General features: G+C 40.1%; 1 protein-coding gene across 8 annotated transcripts in view; it reads left to right on the forward strand.

Annotated features, from left to right (window-relative positions):
* Positions 1 to 22,922, forward strand: part of LOC117233891 (dorsal-ventral patterning protein Sog) — a 97,511-nt gene that overhangs the window by 18,473 nt on the left and 56,116 nt on the right. For 2 of the 8 annotated variants that reach the window (XR_004493438.1, XM_033494567.1), the window contains exon 1: positions 1,510 to 4,486. The exons of 5 other annotated variants lie outside the window; for them this stretch is intronic. Coding sequence is in view for 2 of the 3 variants with exons in the window: in XM_033494567.1 (XP_033350458.1) it covers positions 4,360 to 4,486 (127 nt within the window). In the remaining variant the exon portion in view is untranslated. Of the gene's footprint in view, positions 1 to 1,506; positions 4,487 to 22,922 lie in introns of those variants that run through there. One more of the 8 variants, XM_033494568.1, reaches the window with a different exon arrangement.

The following is a 22,922-nucleotide window of genomic DNA, read 5'->3' on the forward strand; positions in this document are numbered from 1 at the left end:
GATTCGTAGATATAGATTATGTGTAACTAGCAGTTTTTTACGTATGCGACGGGTGTACGTGCGGATTTGCATCGTACGCGCGTCGAACGCATTTAACGTCTACGTCATTTCAACGCGTGTCATGAATCAACGAGAACCGAATGGAAACCACCACGATCGCGCCTCCATTCACGACATTACGCTCGGCTCATTGATGTATTCCCATGGATACTTATCTCTTTATCTGGGAATTCCTCTTTGTTGCTGAACACTTTCGCAAAATAATCACGACATTCTATGCCCCCCGTTTCCATCGCGTTAGATCATTGCTGTAAACAAAAAACGGCACAGAATTAAGTCGTAATGTACCATTTTTTTACGGAGCTTCGCACGTCAAATCCGTGTCCAGGTCTGTCATATTCCGTTGTTGGTGCATAAAATAGTCATCAATATGTATTAAGAACAAACGTAAATCAAAGGTCGTGTAGCTGTTTCAGCTATCATGAGATAAACTCTGTGAACTGAAACGACTGCTCTTTTACTTTATTTAAAAAATGTTCTATTTCATACTTCATTAAAATATATTCACTAAAACATATTTCATTAAAATATAGATACGTTTCAACGTCATTGGACGTGCTGCTCTCTAGATTGTTCTCTAGATTGAATCGATCATAAATTTAATAAATTATAATTTGGAGAGACAATGCATGCGTGTGTTTGTTTACACTCGTTCTAAAAGTGTTATCTTTCGCGTTGTTCTCTGCCAAATAGTAACCACATTCGGAATTGTTTATACTCATAGGGAGATTTAGGGAAGGATTTAGGGATTTTAGATTTGGGGGAAAACCCAATTGGGTATTAACTTGTGTACAATACAATTGTATACCACTTCTACGAGTGGTACTTACATATAGATAGAATAGAAATTACCCTAACCTCTCTGATATTAGTCAATATACAAATAGTATAGGTGGAAACATTTCAAATATAATTATGAAAACGTAAAAAGTGTGGATGAACAACGAAACGGTAAGAAGTTACGTTTCATACTTGCCACTCTCTGATACTGGTGTATACCCGCCGCGTTCAGTGGTGCACACTGGTTCCGTGGTGGTGGTGCCAGGAGCCTAGCGCGATGGTGGTGGAAATCGCGATAGTGGTGGTGGCGCTGTGGTAGGGGAAGCACCCACACGCGCGGCGTACTCTCGCACACCTTTTGGACAGAGCATAGTCATTCGCGACACCCACCGCGATCGAGGTATCACACGAGCGGACGACACGAGTTCTTTCCGTTTAACCCCTGTTCTTCTCTTTCTCTTTTTCTCTCCCTCTCTTTGCCGTTTCTTTCCACGTGTATATATGTACGTGTACATATATATATACACTTATGCACCTCTCGAGCGACGACACTCTGGCGAAAAGAAACTAACCGTGGCCACGCGAACACTTTGTATCCTCTATGTATACGAAACCTGTGTATATATGTATGAGTATGTATATATATACATATACACATACATACATGCATACATACATATATATAGGGATATATAAAGGAAATATATGTAAGCGCACGCGCGCACACTTGCACAATATACTGTACATCGAGCATGTAAACGCGTACGCACACACGTAGATGCGAGTACGGGTCCCGGTGCGGCAGCGTGGTCGGCTATCCCCATAAAAGCGACGGACTCGACCGGCCTGCGGACAGTTGTCATCGTTGGCTACATCGGCGCAACGTGTCTCTTTGCGCTCTAACCGTGTTTCGACTGTTTATCGAAATATATCTCGGGCTGATAACCTCTTCGACACAAACGAGACGAGAGTTCCGTATACGCTTTTCATCACAGGATATCATCCCCTAATTCACGCGCGAACCCTCGCGGCGAGCTTGCGCACTATTGAAAAGAGACATGAAATGTACGCGTTTCTCGAATTCGCGACAACAGATAGCAATCGAAGATAAATAGTGAACAAAAGAATACGAGTGCGAGCGAATGATTGTTCGGAGAATTGTATTATGATCGCGTGATCGAACGACTGATTGATCGAAGACGACTGAGAAAAAAGACGTCGATAAGATCGACTGTTCGTCACTCGTTTATAGATAACGCGAACGATATCTCGGAACGATCGTTGCCGAAATCTGACGCACTTATATATACCCGTTGACTTGATCTGTTTTATGAGAATCTAAATTAAGAAATAGCGTGAATTGGATTGATATCTCTACTTTCTTTCGTTGGTGGTCACGGTATACTACACGTGGTTGAAAACTATTATAAGAGAAGAAGATACGAGCCGGTAATACCGAGTGCAAGCGCCAGACAGAGCGACGCTTCCGCGGGCAAAGCCGTGTCCTGTCTCGTCTTTCGTGTGTATAGGACAACCCACACGGTCACGCGCGCGCACGCTCGAGAGTGTAATAGAGACACGTATATAAGTACGTGGAGTGGCACACGTACCGGTAGACGAGGCGCGCGTGCACACGCGTGTACGAAAGCGAAAAAGCGATTCGTCGTGGCGCAAGCGCGAAAGCAGAAGCTTTTTCGAGCGAGCCAGCCGGAGGAGAGAGAGACGGTGGTGCCGATGATCAGATACATCGGATTCAGTGGCGGCACGGGCGTAGAGAGCAAGTCGAGTAACAGCTTCCCACCAGTCAGTCACTCACGATCGGCTAGTCAGTCACGGCAGTCACGCGCCGACCGTGTCAGACGCACGCTGGTCTGTTGGTTCGCGTGGAAAGAGGCCGGTCAAATAAACCGAGATCTAAACGGGTGAGAGACAAAAAGGATTCAGTGTCAACGTCGTTGATTGTAAATCGTGCGACCGTAGTCGGATTTGTTACACTCGATATATACGACGGTGGTATACCACTACGCAGCGCAGGCGCGATGCAACGTTTCACGGACCTCGTCGAGATTCGGTGTCGATGATCACTTTCGATTACAGTGTGAACCGGCGAGTCGAACCAAGGCAATCGTGTATATTCTAAGCGAACCTTATCGGTGTCAAAGACGATCGAGAACGGTGTTCAGCTCTTCTTTGTTGGTACTTTTTCAAACCGATGAATCCAAATTTGTTTTGGAAATCGGTTACCTAGGATAAAGTCGCGGTAATCCTAGGAGGGATAATCGTGTGGAACCACCGTATCAGATGCGCATACCGGCGTTGTTGAACCGCGAGGAAAGGGACGACGACAACGCACACGGGGCTCGTAGGTTAAGAGAGTTAGTGAGGTGCGGAGGTGCGTGGAAGAGTGCGCCGGTTAAAATCGTGACAGAGGGAGGAAGAAGAGAGAGAGAGAAGAAGTGGCAAGCGCACGGTACGACTCGGTCGCCTCGCTCTTTCGTATCCCTCTCGTCTCGAAACTCGTCGCTCGTTGTGTACCGCCTTATAAAACGCGCGCGCAGTAACACGGAACGCGCGACGACCACGGGAACGGAGAAGAAGAGCGGCGGGGGACAGCCGGAGAGTTAGAGTCGTACGAACTCTCTGTGCACTCGGTAAAAGAGAGAAATAAATAGCGATAGTGCAAAAAAGAGACGGCCAGACGGTGTTCGAGCTGGCTTAAAGGAAAGATAGATAAAGAGAGAGAAAGAATAACGAACCTGCGTGTGTACCTTAGCCTATTAAGCCGTCGGATGCGCTCGTTCAACGTGTCTCGAACGGTGCACGATACCTCGCCGCGTTATCTGCAGTAAATATTGCGGCTAACACACGGCCTCTCTCTGGGTCTGCCGCTGATTGTTTCTAATCATTATCGCACACGTTCGCGACCTGTGTACGCGTACTATCGTCGTCGTGGTTCGTCATTGTCGTCGATTCTTTCGTCGTCATAAACGTTGTCGTGGTAACCCGTCGTTGTGTCATTATATCGGTATTGTTATTGTTCGCGAACGATACTTTTTATAATCGTCATCGGTGTGTTGTCGCGTGGACACGTTATATGCGCTCGGAGAGGAGAGAGAAGAAAAGAAAAGAAAAGAATCGAAGAAGATGATGTGATACAACACACAGTGCCACAGAGAGTGCAGAAAGTTTTGTGCAGTGAACGTTCGTTAATAGACCAGTGGCCGCGGCTCTGAAGTACAGACAGAGAAAGAGCACACGCGTGCAAGATAGAATAGAACGAGACAAACAACGTGCGAGGAATAGGTATAGTGAAAAAGAGATAGAAATAGAAAATACGAGTGAGAGAAACGTATTGGCGGAATAGAGACGAAGGAGAACACGCTATATGCGTTGAAGCACCCGTGTCGAGTGCCAACGACGAGACGGTGAATTGGACATACGCGAGAGAGTAAGCGTGACAGAAAGAAAGAGGAAAAGGATTCTAAAAGACATCATAAGACTTTTTCGATATTATCAAAGATGCATTTCTACGTTAGTTTATTGTCGATTTTGCTGGTCGTTCTTTCTTGTCCCTTGACTGTTCGTACACGCAGGGTGGCTCCTTTGATAGAGGAAGACTGGGCTAGGAGACCTCATCGCGCCGCCGGTAAGTCGCCATTTCAAACTTCCAATTTCTGATTCGTTCTTTCTTCTAGTTACGCGCGGTATCATGTTTTTCTCTATAAATTATAATTTCATATATCGCAGTAACTATATGTAGGCATTTTCATTAATTTTCATTAATTTCGTTTGATGAATTCTTAGATAGAGAGTTCTTGCAAATTTTTTGATGTCGATATTTAGTGCACGCTGGTACGTTTTGGCTTGGTGTGCCTTCGGTTGTTGTGATTTCGTCAGAATGCGAGCAGTTTCTTTTCCTTTAAAGGTTAGGGGACGCTCGAAAATACCGGACTTCATCGTGCTCTCGGCCGGCAGTCCGCCGCATTTACGTAATGAGAGAGTCACGTGAAAAAGGCGGGAATCGAACTCCTCTCGATTGTCTACTTTGAATCGGCGCCGCGTTACGCATTCGTCTTCTCTTTTGCCGGCATTTTTGCCGGTGAGTATTTTTTTTTTTTTATTCCGGTTGCATCGTTCATAAAGATTTATTCAGTTCTATCTAGCTAGAAAAAGAAACGTTATATTAATGTAATGAAATGTATTTCGAAAAAGTAATAAAAGACGACTATTCATGGATATAACAACCAGGCAGGAAGTAATGTACTGATTCTTAAACACCTCGTACTGACCCAGTTGTAAGAACAAGTTAATGGATGTGTATTGTAGTTGCCGTGCAAAGCTACTGCGCGACGGAACCATGAACCTCGGTCTCGAGTTCGCTCGTTTTTCACACTTGTCGCGTGCTCTTATTTCATCGAACCGAAGGAAGATAGGCTCGATTCCATTAGACACTCTGTATCACTTTTCTGTAATCATTCCAGTCGGTTGATTGTTATACTTTGGTATTAGATCGATTCACAAACTCGGTTATTAAATATATCGATTGTTCGATTATTATTATATTGATATGTAGACGAACATTGTGTTTCTCAAATTTTCTCATTTCTTTCCTAATTTCTAATTTATGTTTGAATTTCGTGTCTCGGGAACAACTCAAAATATAAAACTGTTTGATAATCTCATCGAACAGGGAAAAGAACTTCACCATAGTTGCATCATTTTCCTTAAGAGGTTATGTTGAATTTATTTTTCATCCATAGTCATCTATTACATTTCATCCATAGTTATCTATTTACATTTCTACAGTAAAAGAGTTTCATTCGACTCGATTACAATTTGTTGCGTTGTAAAACACACTAAACAATTTGAGTAAAAATTTTTCGAGCGAGGAAATGCGGTTGTATAGCCGAGGATTAATTACAGTTGCTTCTAGATTACGTAGCGTAATACTTACCTTTGATAACGATCGAGTTACCACGAGGTATCGAATTCAGATTGTAGTAATCAATTTAATGAAGGAACACCGAAAAAGTAGCGGGGAAAAAAGAAGAATACAATATCATTTTATTTTGTAAAATCCAATCGTAAAGTTCAATCAAACAGTTAATTAAATTTACCAGTGGGAAGAAAAACAGGTTTTCCCCAATCGGCAGAAAGGGGGTTAGCTATCTGTTGAATGTGTGACGCGTGATGTCCGATAAAAATTCATTGCGCATGCGCACTGTTTGCGCATTTCGCGTGGGCAATATATGTAGTAGTGTGGCGTTAACTGGCCACAAATTTGCTTTGTTAACTGACCGTTTCTCGAAACTTTTCTCTAGTTTTTGAAACTTTTTCGCGTGTCATTTATTTAAGCTTCGATTCAATATTTATTCATTGTAGCATAAAAGCAGGATCCCTTTTCACAATATGTAATCTATTAACTAATAATATTAATAATCGTATAACTCAAATTGTGTCAAATACGAGAGACGTTAAAATTTGGAATTTGGCAAATTTACTAATAATACTTAACTTGTTTCAGTACAAAGTATACTAAAGAATTTGTTATTACTGGGAACTTACAATTCACGATTAGTGAAATTTTACTAATATTAGTTTGATCGTACACGGGGCCAGTGATATGCAAGAAAAACAATTGTTTTAATTATTCATATCTCACTTGCATTTGATGATTTTCTGGAAATGTACATTCCTCGATAACCGATCTGTGGCCATTTAACGAAATTTTGATTAGCGTCCTAATTAAATGATCTCGTGTCAATTAAATACAATTATCGAATCATCGTGTTTCATATTGAATCTTTTATTTACTTTTTCGCGTTATTATTCACGAAATACTCAGATACCGATCGAACATATATTAGAATATATGGTAGTAAGATAAGTATGCGTAATAAAAGTATGCGTGCGCGGTGGATGATCGCGTCGTTGTTTGTCATCGTGGATATGAAGTACGAAGCATAAATATGCCGGTTATAGCGCGACCATGTAAACATATACTTTAGGTAATGATACGGTGCTCGTCGCGTTGACATTTTTGCGACAACGCGTTTCGTGTATCGACTTGGTTAAGTCGGATCGAACCATAGCTCTGTCTATATATAGTAATTTTCTTTTCTGTCCCATCGTTCAGATTGCACATATATCTGAACAGCCGATAACCCGTTTAACTGCACCCACATACCGACAGCGATTTACGTTCGAGTTGAACAACTTCTGAACTATACGTTGACCCGAAACTCGTAAGAGTTAGAAAGAGTATGAGAAATCGTGTGCAAGTTACTAGGGAAAATCTCGTTTAGATATCGATGGTAACCAAAGCGATTTCATCGGACAATATGAATATAGAGCGTTCAACATGAAGATTTTTGAAAATAGCTTATATCCAAGAAATTTTCTTTTCTTCAATCTAATGCTGTGCTGTTTATGTTCAGTAATAGACCATTCTAACAACGTTAATTAAATTATTTTCAAGGCATACGTTGCTTCACGAACAATCATAAAAGAGTTTGAAAAGCATGTATCTGAATGGAAACACAAGCCAATTTTGATATTCGCGCGTGCATGATCAGAATTCAAGTGAAATGGGGACAATGTTGGCATTCTGATCTTTTACGTGAGAGTGTGCATGCTACCAGAAGTATCATTGTGTCAGAGCCTTTTCAAAAATCATTACGGTGGAATACCATGTAAATTCTTTTTTTTTTTTAATTATTATTTATTTATTTACATTTTACAATTTGTCCAGTAGGACATTTGGTAAAATATCATAGCTTAGTGATATAGCAATATAGCATGTGGATGGCTACCTCCAGTGGGATACCATCTTCGACCATATAAATTCGGCTCATATAATGGATAGAATACAATAGTGTATAAAAGAATATTTAAAATTGGCACAAAAATACGTGTAAAATGCAAAAATATATAAAACATATTTTAGTTACGTTTATAAAAATATTATATGGACTGATATAAATGTTCGTAGTCAGAAATAGTGTAAATAGTATACCGATCAAAAATAGTGAAAATATGACCGAGGGTGTTTCTAATTTTTCATTTCACATTTCGTTTTACCATTCATACGTAGATATCTCAGCACGATACATGTTTACTAATTCAGTTAATCCTAGTTAGACACACTGTATGTACAATGTACGCATAAAATCGCTAAAACTGGACATTTCTCATTTTTTCCCCCCACCGTTCAAATAAAATTCAGACGAATGGATTCCTATCGTATCTCATTGCTTCCTATTAAGAAAATTTGTATATAACCTATAAACTGATATAACATCTGTATATTTAGACGGAAGCATTGAGAAATAGTTTTTAAAGAACATTTTAGTGTAATTCTTACTATTTGTTGACTTAAGCGTTTCGAGATCTTTATGTGTATCGATAATTATCTAGAAATGGGGCTCGTATTGATACGATGTTTTTCAATTAAAATTAGTTTGAGAATCCGCCCGACCAACTATGCTGTATTTGCTTTTACTTTCGTATTACGATAAGACGACGCGCATGCCGGGAATAATGTACCGAAGTCCGTGAGATTCTTTATAGACGTTTGCTGCTTGCCGCAAAGGCACACCATTGGAAACATCACACTCAATTGCGGAATTCTATTTGTTATTACGTGGTGTTTGTCGCATAATTGCGCAATTTTTTTGCAGTTTCGATTGTAAAGCGTATCTCTCGAGCCTTCGCTGGGAGCATCTACGTAGAACAAGGTCGCCTCGTGAATACGTGGTGTTAATTTTTAATAAACCGACAGGGACAATTCCAAAGTTCTCACTTTGTCTTTCCGTGATAAAAGAAGCTAAATCTTCGTTGCAATACATAATCTTGGTTATTTTTACTTGGTGAGCTCGTAATGTTTCTACATACTGCATTTATAATTCATTTTGCACAATATGTAAAAAAATATTTTATAAGATATCCATATAATATTTTTGAATTAATCGTGCGTATTATAGTCTGTACAAAAATAGCAATAGTCTTGTTGATTTCGTAATAATCAAAAGTTGAGAAACTTATGCTATGAATACGACGGTCAAATAAGCTAAGCTACACTATGGAGACTCTTGAAGTGTTCTAAGGAAACAAAGCCAGTATGTATACACATTAAATAGACTTCCTACGTCAGTTCTATATCAGCAGGTTCTAGAGGCAATCAGATTCTAAAAACGAGTAACGCTAATGATTCATAATCTCTTTTTCCTAAAACAATATTTTATTTGTAAATATTATTACAACATTCTAAATTTTCTTATGAAAATAATATAGAATATCTACAAGAATAATAGAGAAGGTGTTATATCCCTAATTATTAAAAATAAAAGTTGATTTTCATCTGTATCTTTATCTTGTGTCTAAATATTATCAGTAAAATTACTATATATGATATTTATAAAATTACAGAAATAAAAATCATTGTGTTTGTTTATTAAAAATATGATTTCAGATTCATATATTTCTTTTAAAAATAAATATCATGAAGTGATATGGACAAGCATAGTTGGACAACTTTCATTCCGCCGTTCTGTACACAGCTTAACGCGATCTACAACACGAAACTTGGTATCCAGTCGCGTTAGCCCGTGGATCGTCGCAAAGAGAGATCTAAGTGGTTCGTTCTTCTCCTTTATAAGGATCTAGCAGTGTCCAGTATCGTCTGCAGCCTCTCTTTCTGTCCTGTTTCTATCCTTGTCGTACCTTCTAAAGGCTCTGTTACTCTCGTTTCGTACCTGTTCCGCGGCTACTGCCTTATCTAGCTACGTTGCCCGTACACCGTATAGAATCCGCCACCTCGAAAACTGTATTTCATCGCTTGGTCTAAATAGAACGCGAAAACCGTCGATTTTATGTATTGCAAGAACCGAGGCGACGGGAACGAGACAATCGAGTACCTCTAGATACCGCTTTATCGCCAGTGACATCACATTGCAGCACTTTATTCGGTTATCGTGACAACAATAAAAACGGGAGCAACGATATCTCGTCGTGGAGCAAATTAACCGATCATTACCACCAGCATAGTGTGTATCTTAGGCGCCTTGGTTTTGTATAAATCTGACTTAACCTCTACGTTGCGATATTCGATTGTAATGGAATGTTACTGCGCGCGCATTCGCTGAAGGATTCGATTTTAATCGAATTGCGAGTGTAACAAAAGGATCGTATGTTCAGAAATGTAGTAATTTTTATAAAGAATATTGGATTATTATATCTTCTTTTGTCACCATTGGAACTTATTGAAGCAATATAAATATGCTATGTATTCCATTTTGGAAATTACTCTTCAACTGTTCCTTTTTCCAAATTTAAATGTTCCATAATCTATACTTATATACTCTGTTGTTTATTATAGCCATAGTGATTTTATTCCTCTTAATATGTTTATTTAGATATGAATCATAGGGGATTTCGCGTACTCTTCCAATTGATTTTGCGATACTAGCGATATGCGCGTGAAGTACATGGTAATAGAGTTTGTCTTCCACGAAAATCCAGTCGATTTCCGTCGCCGAAGGGCAACGTATTGCGGAGAAAATCCGTACAGGAAGCTTCGACCATAAATAGAGTTTGTCTTTAGGTTTAGTTTCCTTTAAATCTCAAACGCAATTAAGATAACAGTACAAAGTAATTGTATGGATGCAGGCGATAGAAGAAAATGTCTTGGAAGCACGTTTCGACCGTTTAGAAGAGAAGGAAATAAAACTGAACTAGCTGTAAATACTGTTGTCGGTCCCAATTGGTAGAATAAAAGGGGAAATTCCGAGACCCTTGGGGACTCAGCTGTTACACACCTGTATGTACCTGCCTGACCTGCCTTGATTGATTTCTGGTGGCCGCAAGGCTAAGTACACGACTACCTGTCGACCCTGATAATTTCTGTATGGATTTCCAGCCGTTTTTGGACACGCGATTCGGTAGCAGGCGCCTTACCTCTTTGTGTTTGGATCTTAGTGCAAACTTTAGTGCGATTAGGTGTTAGGAAAACTGTTTGAAAAATAAACTGTGAAAAGGTTGGTCCTTCAACACCTACACAAGGTGGCAGGCCAGTAGAGATGCATAAATCTTCCTTTCAAATTTCCTATTGGGCTTCCTTTCGGTATAGCTGGGTAACAGGGAGAAAATATATCTCTTGGACATAACTTGACGTTATTCTGTTTTTTTTTTTTTATTGTTTACATTCACAATTTGTCCGATTTGGACATTTGGTAGAATTTTTTGGCTGTTTGATTATCATGTGGGTGGCTATCCCCAGCGGGGTACCATCTTCGTGTTTGCTAGGTTATATCCTTTATGATGTTATTCTGTTAAATACAGAATGTAAAATATCATCTAAACAGTACATAGATGGCATTCGAATCGCTACTACTAACCACGCCTCTGTGTCGCTAATCTCCTTATTTTAATTAATCAAGGTAATCATCTTCCTCATTTCCTTATTTTAAATCGTATCAATTCCTTGTGAACGTAAGTTATCGAACGTAAGTTACTCAATTTGCAGACGATGTATTTGTATAAATTAAGTCGTTCATTGGAACCTTCCGTGTCCATCATGCTTTAGATATATGGTTATCTAAAATCATAAAATAGTGTTCTATCTTTATTATTACAAGAATTTCATTGTATTTCTTCAAGTCACGAGAACGTATCAGAGAGAGAAAGAGAGAGAGAGAGAGACATTGCAGCATAATTAACTATGAAACTAAGGGCATGATACTCGCAAAATTGAAATACGTGTGTGACTATACTTGACTTGCACCACTATAATTTTCAGCCCGCTATATGTGAACCACAGTATCGAACTTGATTGGCTACATTCTATGTCTACATGTACTTCCTCTTTTCCTCCGCTTTCTTTTTCCCCTGCGGCCACCTGCTTAACGTAGCACGGCCGGCGCTAATCTCAATTAGTCTTTATTGCCGGCTTGGCGACGCCGGACGACGACGATGGGTTTCATGCACGGACGCGGCTTAATGCGCTCGCTGCGACCTCACACGAGCATTCCAGATACGCGACAGGATCGTAGCGAAAAAGAGAGAGATGGAAGAACATCTTGCCGACTCTAGAGAGTAGGACCTGCCTGAATGCCGCCCGTGGCGCTAGTGAGGGTTGTTGATCGAGAATTTATCGGGACTAAGCAAACGGGAGAAATGGATAATTAAAGCGAAACGAGCGGTCGACGCGGAAAAGGTCGGAACTCGGCGTGAGGTCGAAACATGTACGGAGATCGCGACGTCGGTAGGTTAGGCTTTTTTTCCCTTGTCCGAGGTTATTGAAACGTTAGGTACGCGTGTCTGTCACGTAAACTTGAAGGTTAGATGATAAAACAAGAAGGTTGAGTCATAACACAACTACTGTCTTTATTTTCTAACTAACTTTATTTACTAACACAGCACAGGTTTACTATAATCGAGACTGATTGGAGAGATGTTCACTATTCGTAGGCCGGTCGGCGCATCAAACATAAAAAGAAGATTAAAAAGGAAACACCCAATAGATCTCATAAAGGACATAACCCAGCAAACACCACACTAAAGAAATAAATCAATCAAATTCGAAGATGGTATCCCACTGGGGGTAGCCGTCCACATGTTATATTATTATACCACTAAGCTATAATATTTTACCAAATGTCCTACTGGACAAATTGTAAAATGTAAATAAATAAATAAAAAAAACAATTAAAAAAAACTATTCGTAGGCTTAGTACTTTTCTATCTAGGTGTTCTCGTCTCATTACGGAGGAAAGCTCGGTGTGGGTGTGCCTTTTTTAATTAACAACGCGAATTCGCTGTTCGCACCTTTCGTTAGGAAAAGTGAGGTTAACGATCCACGATCCCAATAGGCCACGTTAATAAATGAAGATAGCAGGAGGAAGCCTCCTACCAACGTGGCTAGTAGGTGATATTGTTTATGGGAAAAACTAGCTTTTTCGTTAGTCACCTATTGGGTCTTTCCCATTAGGTAACTACTTGTTTTCCCCGTAATTAGTAAGGACGTATAATAACCTAAGGACTGTTTCAAGGACCATCCATAAACAGATAACACTTACAAAAATAATAAACTAAAAGTTTAAGTTTATGGTGGATCGCCGGGGTAATTGAGGGTACGCGGTGAAGACCTGCGCACATCCGGCCTCTGATATGAATTGACGTTACATGTCCGTCGTTCTTGCTGCTCTCCGGAAGTCGGGTACGCGTTCGACGGGTCGTTAATACGCCAATGGATGTTTGTATTTGGTGCGTGCACGAAACTGTTGGCATTTTATGTCATTACGGACAGCATCGTTAATTTACAAATCGATTTACGAGCTCTCATGCACAACCTTGATAACAACTCGCTGTATAGCCTGTCTAGCTCGTCTCGATGACTGTTATTGCACTCGAGACACAAAAAATCCCGACATTCCAGCGAAGAAAAGGAAACGAAGGTCACCTTGAAATCTACCGGCGTGTTTACCGAGAAACCGTGTTTGGTACTCGGTGTCCTACCGAACGACTTCCGGGAGAACAGTTTCTTTGTGTTATTTCAATCGATTCTCGTGGTAGAATTTATTTTATGATTTCTCTACATATAATAAATATAAAAATTATTAGTAACCTAAATAACTTTTATAGAATCATAGAAACGTATGATTACGCACGGAGAGGTTGGAGTGCATAACAGACGCGTGGCTTCCTTTTTTCGAATTTCACAAGATAAGGTAATACGTAGATGCGTTCTTAAAGATTATTTCAATTAATTCTCGCAAACAGAATTTATCTCATAGTTCCTCTAAATATAATTACAGCCAATTTGAGTAACTAGATTTATAAAAATATACGATTCTACGCGAAGAGGTTAGGGTACGTGACAGATGTATCGACCCCTCTCCAACTTCTTTCGAACTTCATAAGACGAGGGAATAACTGAATGCATGGTTAAAGATTCCCTAAGGTCTCGCGTAAATGGATCTTATTCACGTGCGGCGTAATCTCCTCTTCTCTTTTTCTATCCTTTTCTCTCCTCATTGGTCGGACCCTCTCGAAGTGGCTGCACACTCACCGCGATTCTCGCTACACGTTTCGCGGCTAATTGGCCGCAGCCACGAGGACAACGTGGCCGTTGTGCAGTAAAGAAATTTAGCGAGCCGATGTACGCTTTTAAAGTAGGTAAATCGCGAGTATCGCGTCCGACTGCCTCCGGCGTTGCTGACTTTTAGCGGACGTGTGCATCCGACGATTCGCTATCGTTTGGGTAGGGGCGCTGCTATTCGTCGACCCGCGGTTAGACCAAGGCCTACCACCTTCGTAAAGCGAGTAGTTTGCCCTTGTACGGGGAAGAGAGGCGTGGTAGTAGAAAAACTGTGACGAGTGACGATACATTGTATCGTCGAGATGGACGCGCGCTCTCGCGTGTCAACAGTCTCGAGTAATAGTCCCTTCACCGTCAAACTTTTTATTTCGTACGACAACACCCGTTCCTCGTTCGCGTGAAACATGATTTCGATACGAATCTCGTGCATGTCTCACATTTATCTCAATTCCTTATTAGTAGACCGCAGATTTTTATACAAATTCACACTGTAAACAATGTACGTAATTAAGAAAATATGTAGAACCTACGTAGAAAATCGTTTTGTCTACTAAATATTGTAGAAAGCACTATACTTTGGATACTTCATATATTTTTTCATATTATGCGCGTTCTGTGCACTTTTGTATCTTCAAATTTTCTATAAATGCATAAAAACCTGCAGTCTCTATTTATTATCAGACCCGAGTCGAGACTCGAAGCTCGAAACTCAATACCTTCTCCTGCTGCCATCTTGCATCTCGAGGTTTGCATAACAACCAATTATCAACGCATGCATTACATCTGAATCGAATTTTAATCGAGAAATCGAGCGTCACGTAGGTTCCACAATTTTAGCTGTGGATCACCTCATTTTTCATTGACGTTGATTGACGCAAATCAGCCGCGGTCGCGCGAGCTTAGGAATTTATATACACACGTAGTGATTTATGGTCCACCCGTGTCGCGCCATGTGTGAATTGATATATACACTGAAACGTGTAACATAGATGGCTAACCAAAAATCTCCCTTCGGATAGTGTGAAATACCGACAAGTAATCGTTTTTTCTACTGAAAGAACAAACAGTTTGGTTAGTGCAATGCTTTTTTATGCTGTATTTATCGAGACTTCAAGGTCGACAATGTTTTCGTGGCTGACATTGAGTGCCATTCCATGACCAGTGATACTCGTGTACTGATTCGTCGTATTGAATTCATTTAAATATTGGCAATTCATTTTTGCATATTTTTCAAATAATAATTGCTATTAAATGTGGCCTATCGTCCATATGTATTATAATCTCCTTATACAATTTAATTATTAAATGATAACCTATATCCTATAATCATTTTGAATAGTTTATTGAAATATGTCCGTATGTAACATCCTGTAGGTAAAGCCAGTTTGCGACAGGACGTGAGGTACGCGGTAATCCAATTTTCAATTTGTTACGTCAAAGATTATTTGCGGGACGGCCGTTCCTCTTCAGTCCAGCGCGCCCTCGGCATCTAATCTCCTAACCACAGTGACGTTCTCGATGGTGTACACGCATCAGCGCATCAGCGGCGACTACGATGTAAATTCTATTAGGTTCGTTTCGATCCTATTGTCAGTGGAATACAAATCCAATAATAGAGCGCAGTCGAATAAACAGGGTACGGCTTGTCCTTGATATATCGACCTCCTTACGAAAGCTCGAACGTATTTTTAATTCTCGAAATCACTTGACCAGCGAATACGTGTTTTCTCATATTACACCATCGAGACACGATGGCATGTGTCTCTTTTCTCGATGTTTCCCCCTCTCTTCCTCTCTTTTTATCTATCCATCTCTTTCTGTCTAGTTGAGTTGGAATAAAGGTCGCGTGAAATGCATGGGCGGTCACTTGATTCGTCTAGCGACGCGTCTGGGATATTTTTTGCCCCACGATATTCTCGGTACCGTATTTCATTTTTACCGATGTGACGTACACTACACATTCTAGAATGGTTTCGCGTTGAACGCACTCCGTCTCTCTCTTCCACTTCGCTCAACGGTCACTTTAACTCGATGGCTGTCACGGCTTTTATTTTTGTTCTCGCCATTGATGTAAATCACGCGTCTCTTTCAGTTTTAAAATTAATATCGAATTTTAACCCATCCATATTTCTCGCCGTTTCTGTTCCATCAGAAATTTTTTATTTTGCTAGATTGGCACGTGTATAAATATTTGGATACTTCATACCATTGGAATATTACATCCTTGAATTACGTAATACGTCATTTAGATTCTATCTTACTTTGTTTTGACTTTGTAAAAGCGGCTCTTCTATCAATTGAATTGATTTGATCAAGAAGTCAATGAAATTTAAAGTATTTGTAATTACTACACTCTTGCATTCGTACATTCAGTATTCAGAAGTCCGGCCAGACTAATTAAAATATTTGCTACGTCATTTCGCAAGTCTTAATCAATTTTCCACTTCATATTTTACTTTCGTTTTATTGTAATTAAATTGTAATTAAATTAAAACGTGTTATAATTCGCTATAGTACCTACATTTAATACAATAGAATTTCACTAAATTTAGTGTATTCATTACGATCTTGTGATGAAATAATTAAAAAATAATAATTAATAATTGAAAAATATTGCATTGAGGCATGGAGCAATTAACGCGAGAGATAGGAAACTGAATGCATGGTTTCTACTTTCAACGGATTCGTTTGTCTTTCCCCGTAGTGCGTATCAGAGCTCATATGGTAGCTAGTGTTAATCACGCTATTCCACATCGCGCGGTTAATCGCATGACAAATATATAGACATCTACATATATTCGCTTGGCTCGAGTCGAAGAATTTATATAGGGAGGAATGCGCGAGACTCAGCACACCTCAAAGGATCATACGTCGAGTCACGTGTGTTTTGCCGGGACGTGCCTCTCGATTTATGAATAGGTTTCTCTTTGCATTCGGTACCGGCACGTGAACGCTTTGAAGAAGTGTGAAAATAAAAGAGACGCCTCCTCCGGATGAAGACTCGTGATTCCGTGCAACTGTTGCTGCTGAGAAAATAGTTCGCTTTTCGTATAATCCAAAATAACTTGCCCGAGTCAAAGTTGCAGTTTAAATCAGAATACCGGAACCGAATTTGTACGCTTACGAATTGTAACGTTGCTAATAAATTTGGCACTAAAATTTCAACTAAGCGGGATGTGATTGTTTCACGTTTTGCGATAAACATATTATTTACTCAAGTTGGAGATAATACGAGTTAGGTACTTTGGAGGATCTTCTTCAAAGAAACTCTGAAATTTTTTTATATCAACTTTTGCACGTGTATTTATTAACGTTCGAAGAATATTCATCATTTTTTTCGTCCGAATACAATAAAAATTATATGAATTACATATCACGTAGAATTAAAAAAAAAAAAATAGTTGATATGATTTCAATGATTCTGCTTATATAGGTTATCTAATTAAGAAAAAAAAGAAACTGGTATAGCGTAAGTATACCGATTCATTGAGTTGTCATTGCAACGCACGAATCACCAAGCGAATTGTTTGCTATAGAAAGTGAGGTTGTTTGCAAGAGAGCGGCGATATGATAAATACAAGTGTCGCGCGATGTTTTGACTTGCCCGAATACTTCGGAAACACGATATCTCGCGCTTGTTTATTTTAAGAAATCCGTCTCCGCGATCCGTGCACGCGTCTCCTAAGCTTGAAAACTGGATGGATTTCTCACGCGGCAATCGAACGCTCGTTGCACCCCGAATCAGCTGGTAATATCGAAGCTTTTGCTAGATTCGCATGTAGATCTCTCGGTTGCGCGTTGCAGTCGGTAATTTTCGCTTTTTCATCCTCACAGAACCGATTTCTCTAAGAGCTAAGATAGTCAGTCGTTACTGACTCTCTTCCTCTCTCTTTTTCTCTCTCGTGCAAGAAAGGCTGCATTGCCGAGGAGAGGACCGTGTATATTTAGACGGGCTGCAGACACAAAACGACTTACCACCACCTCCGCGAGTGGTTTCTTCGTTCAACCGCTTGCTTTTGCGAGCAGTCTTCGTCGCGCGTGCAAGTTGTTCGCGTTTTTTCCGCGTTTTATTTCCCACCGCTTCGGCAATCGCGTTCAACGAGCCGTACCGCGTCAAATCGCGCTGCGACGAATCCCTCGCGTGTTTCGTTCTTCCCCTTCGACCCTCCTTCCTTCCTCCTTCAGTTTACCGACGATCTCACAAGAAGTTCGCATTGGAAATACGTCGGTAAAAAAAGAACCAACAGTTATCGATGCCTAGTCGATAATTTTTTATTGAACGAATTACTCTACGTCTATAGGAGTAGTAAACGCTGCAAGTTAAAAATTGAGATTAATGGATTGAAAAGGAATGCATTGCCAACGAGATTAATGCATTTCTGGTTCGAGGTTTTCGAGTCCAGTTTGAAAATGCAGGCAAAGTAAAGAGACCTATTTTCTTTTCTTTTTTTTCTTGTACGTGTATGTTAAACAGTTGATCGTAGATTGTTACGCGTGGTAGATAATCTAGAGTAAATAGAATTACGCAAGTGTTGCGTCGATGAAAGTGAGATTCGAGAAGCGGGCCTCTAACCGTTCATTAAGACGCGAGCATAATGCTATCTGATTGATGATTGAATCATATCGACCGGACAGGGCACGGCAGGATACACAAAATAGCTTGCCCGCTCCTATTACCTATCGAACGCTACTTAGGTGTGGTTTTGCACCCAACGCATTCCATCATGCCGGTATCAGTTTTGGCATTAACGCTTTCAATAATAATCAACGTCAGTCTTGCGTGAGTTAGTTTCCACTCGCGGTTGCTAATATGTTATACCAAAGGCAATCAGCATTACGGTAAATTAACTAGGAATTTAAATCGTTCGCGCTACTATCGTTGAAATAATTCCTGGAATTATTTAAACATGTACTCTGGTAATTGCTACCAGAATAGGAACCCCCCTGAACAATGTGCAACAATATGTAACACTGGCATTTCTTATTCTCGGGCCACATCATTTGGTAGAGAGATAATATTGCAATTTGCGAGCGAGCCAGTTTATTCACTGGCAACTCGTTGTTGTGACATATGATGACACACGATGACGATGCAGTATCTCGTGGTCCATCGGCAATCGCGTCATTCATCTTCGCTAATAGTTGGCGAATAGCACCAATTTTAATTCGCACGCGACCCGTTAAAGTGACCGTTAAACACCCGTGTTATTATCCTTTTGACCGACAGAGGCGCTGACTTGCGAAATTATTCGATCAAGCATCTTGGTCAACAAAGTTAATGATAATTCTTATGTTTTTTGTCACGTGTATATTTTTTAGCATCGAATTTATGCAATCTCACGGAGCATGCGCGAACATCTGTATTTTTTGTCTTTCGCTTACCGGTTAGTGAGCAAAAGGTGTAAAAATGTTTGTTTGAAGAAAGGTAGCAAAGCAAAAAGAGAAGAATTGGATAAGGGAGGCAATTTGTTCAGACTTCATGAATCTGCAATTATTTATTTGTCATTTATTCTTCGATTTTAGTCTTTTACACTGTTTGCGTACAAGGTCACCAAATGTATCTAAATTCTATAAATCTATATATATATATATTCAGGTTGGAATTAAGGTTTTAGGCGATAGGATGGTCGAGATATTGATGACAACGAATTCAGGTTCGATACGGGATGACGAATGCGATGTGATACACGTATAACTTCGCGTACAAGTCAAACTTATCTGCATGAACTCCCCAAAACTCCAAGTGGAACTGCCCTTCACCTCGAGCCCAAACCCATCGTCATAAACCTTAAGTGCCCGTATAACTATTTCTTCGTTTATTGTTTAAATGTCGTTGTCGTAAACATCTGGATTATTGGGTTTTTCCGAACATTCTAAAGAAAGGTCCCGATGTCCTTTCATCTCCGACATATACATGAATGAATGCAAAAATGAATCGCAGATGTTTTTTCTTCCGAGTGAAAATCTGTCGCGTCGGTCGATGAAAACGATTACGAAGAGACACGACGGGTAAAACAATGCGCATGCGCGATACATCGAGTCGCACGCATGCGCAGTCGTACGCGCCACATAGGGGTTACATTTTATGTACGTATGGACCGTGTACAATTTTTGTCAACGCATGTAATATAATATGTACATTCATTTCGTTTGGTGAGTGAAATTGAGTGTAGGAAGCTCACTCTTGGAGTGAAATCGATCGTATCTACAAATAAGGAAATGAGAGTAATGTAAGTACATACTCGGTTTCTTGTTCATTTCATGCCACAGAGAACAAGGTTATATTTATCGAAGGTTTGATTATTGAATAATTAGTTAGGGGTCAGACAGAGCACGCCCATGCGCTACAGCATGCGTATAGCTGAGATGACAAGTAAATAGACATGTAAAGCAACAGATGAATCTAATTACGAGTCGAGACGACAATGACGCCGACGGTTAACTGTTTGACATTGTATGCAGATACATGCGAAAGTATCGTACGCGGTCGTGTAAGGAAAGAATGTGTTAATTTCGTCTAAATGCCGGGATAAAATTCGCTCTTAGTGCACGAGAGCGACGTCTGTCGGCAATGCGGTCGGTGAAATTGCGGACAGCGTCTTTGTCATCGTGTTTTATATTCAACGGCAACGAGACCAGGCATGAACTGATATTCACGGATGATCGTGTCGAGGCACATTGTAACCAAATGAAACAATGTAAATTGTAGGCTTTAATCCCATGTGAGTTATTGATGATCATTTATTATGTAGGCGACCGTCTCGTATTTAGTATTGCTATAGCACGGAAAAATTACCAGCGTCACTAGGTGTATGTAATCTACCTTTCGTACTGTGTGATTTCGATTGATAGGAAGGAACGTATAATACGTATCGTGTTTCGGATATCATTGCACTATGAAAGATGTGTACACTCCTGTTCATATGTATTAGGGCAGCTGCTGGTTTGATATGAAAGATGATGATTAGTTTAAATCGTCAAGGAAACGATTAATTGATTAATCGATCAGAATTTTGCATTCATGAAAATTTATGATCCAATATGTACATAAAAATTTTTATTCAAATCAATTATGAGAGGTCTGATGGATATAGTGAGTATAGAGAATATATTCAAGTTTGGTGAATGAGTAATTCCGGTGCAAACATTGGTCAACAATTATCAGTCTGCCTCAAGGTCTTCGCCTTTCTCTGCGTGATCGTCGGACGCGTCTGGATGTGGTGAATGAGAGAGAAATCGTGAAACGCGCTGTATTAACAGCAGATGGGTGTGAAAAATAGGTCTTGTTTACTTAAGTAGTTTAACATGCGACCAGCGTCCGAGGTTGCAGCTTCCCCTTGTTCTTCCTCTTTCTGTCTCCGTTACTGAATCACTCAGGGACAGGTTTCTTTGACAAAAATCAGTTTGAAAATTCCTCCTTAAATATTTAACCATGAAAAATATAATTATTAAATTTATTATAAGTTATAAGTTACAAGGAAACTCTTACATTTTAGTCTACAACTGTGTGAACATGATCTAAGGGAACTTGCTCCTAGTATATTATATTGTATATAATACACTCCTTATATTATATTGTATAAGTCACAAACTATGTATGCAGATAGGTCCCTAATTTTTTCACCATAGAATGGATCGAATGCACGGTTTGACTGGTAAAAGCATAGCATAAAATATGAAACGCATGTCTCAAATTGAGGTCCTCCGGCGCTAAACAGTAATCCAATTTAATGCACCATGATTTCGTTTTATTATTTGGCGTACATTCTATGTGTGACAACCAAGGCATCGTTGACACAACAGAACATGACCAGCGATAAATTACGATTTAAGTCGCAAGGAATCGAATTTCTCAATCGCTTTTGAAGTTGAACCGGTCGTAGTCAATTTCGGTGCTAGGGAATTCTAGGGAAAACGCGCTAAGGGTGGCATATGGTTAGGAGGTGCTAAAAGTCCAACGAAAAAGCAATGGACATAATATTTACTGCATCGTAGGTGACACTTTGCCCTTCCACCTGCAAAGGATTCTGTCAAGTTCCTGGAAGGCTCGTGCTTCTGGCGTTACGAACACACGCACAAAGAGTTGCTAGCGTGCGGTTTGTTTATATTGGTAACTAGACCGTTACATTAGCCTGTCTACGTATTGGACAGTTTTTTTGGTCCGTCGTTTGCCGTTGAAACGGTCGTCCGCTGCGACGGAATTTTATTGTAGAAACACGATGCCGTTAAGCGGTTTACTTTTTTTCTTTCTCTTCCAATTTTTTAAACCAGTACGAATTTGTAGAACCTGCGCAGACTTTTTACGAAACCGGCTCGTAAATAAATAGATGTACGTGCAGCAATCTATGGTTGCATAATTTCGCGTGATTCGAATTATTCCCGAAGCGTGGAAATTTCAGCGTGACAGGGTGCGCTATAGGGGATTTCGCCTAGTGGAATACAAAGTGGTACCATTACATTTCTACATACTACTTTGTTCCTTCCCAGCTGTATTACCATAATCATCGACGCATGGATACATTGCTACACAAATACTTGGGTTTTGTTTGTTTAAAGCGGTATCTTCATGAAAGTCACGTCATTCCTTTCCGAATACCCCATACCAGGAGCGAAATCGTCCCGTGTATCGTTCCTTTTCTTTTATACTCGTTTACACGCGGTTCGAACGTAACGTTTTTATCCTTTCCGTCGAGAGCAGTTTACCGATCGTACGATCGGGATTCTGAAAAAAAGGCTTCACCGGCTTTCCGTTTCTCTGCTTGGTGTTCGTCGTGTTTCTGTAACAAGTCACGGGAGAAAAAAAAACAAAGTATACATCGCCATCGACGTGACTTCCAAATGGAGGGGGAGAGTAGGGGAAGTATCGAAAGCAAGACGAGAAGTCTCGATGCGATTGGATCGTGTGAACCAGCCACTCTCGATTGCCTCTTTCATTCTTCCTTCCCCTTCGCCCCTTTTGGTCCGATGTGTCTCGCCTTTTTTTCAT

Source organism: Bombus vosnesenskii, unplaced genomic scaffold, assembly GCF_011952255.1.
Source record: "Bombus vosnesenskii isolate JDL3184/JDL3185 unplaced genomic scaffold, Bvos_JDL3184-5_v1.1 scf7180000013299, whole genome shotgun sequence".
Taxonomy (NCBI): Eukaryota; Metazoa; Arthropoda; class Insecta; order Hymenoptera; family Apidae; genus Bombus; species Bombus vosnesenskii.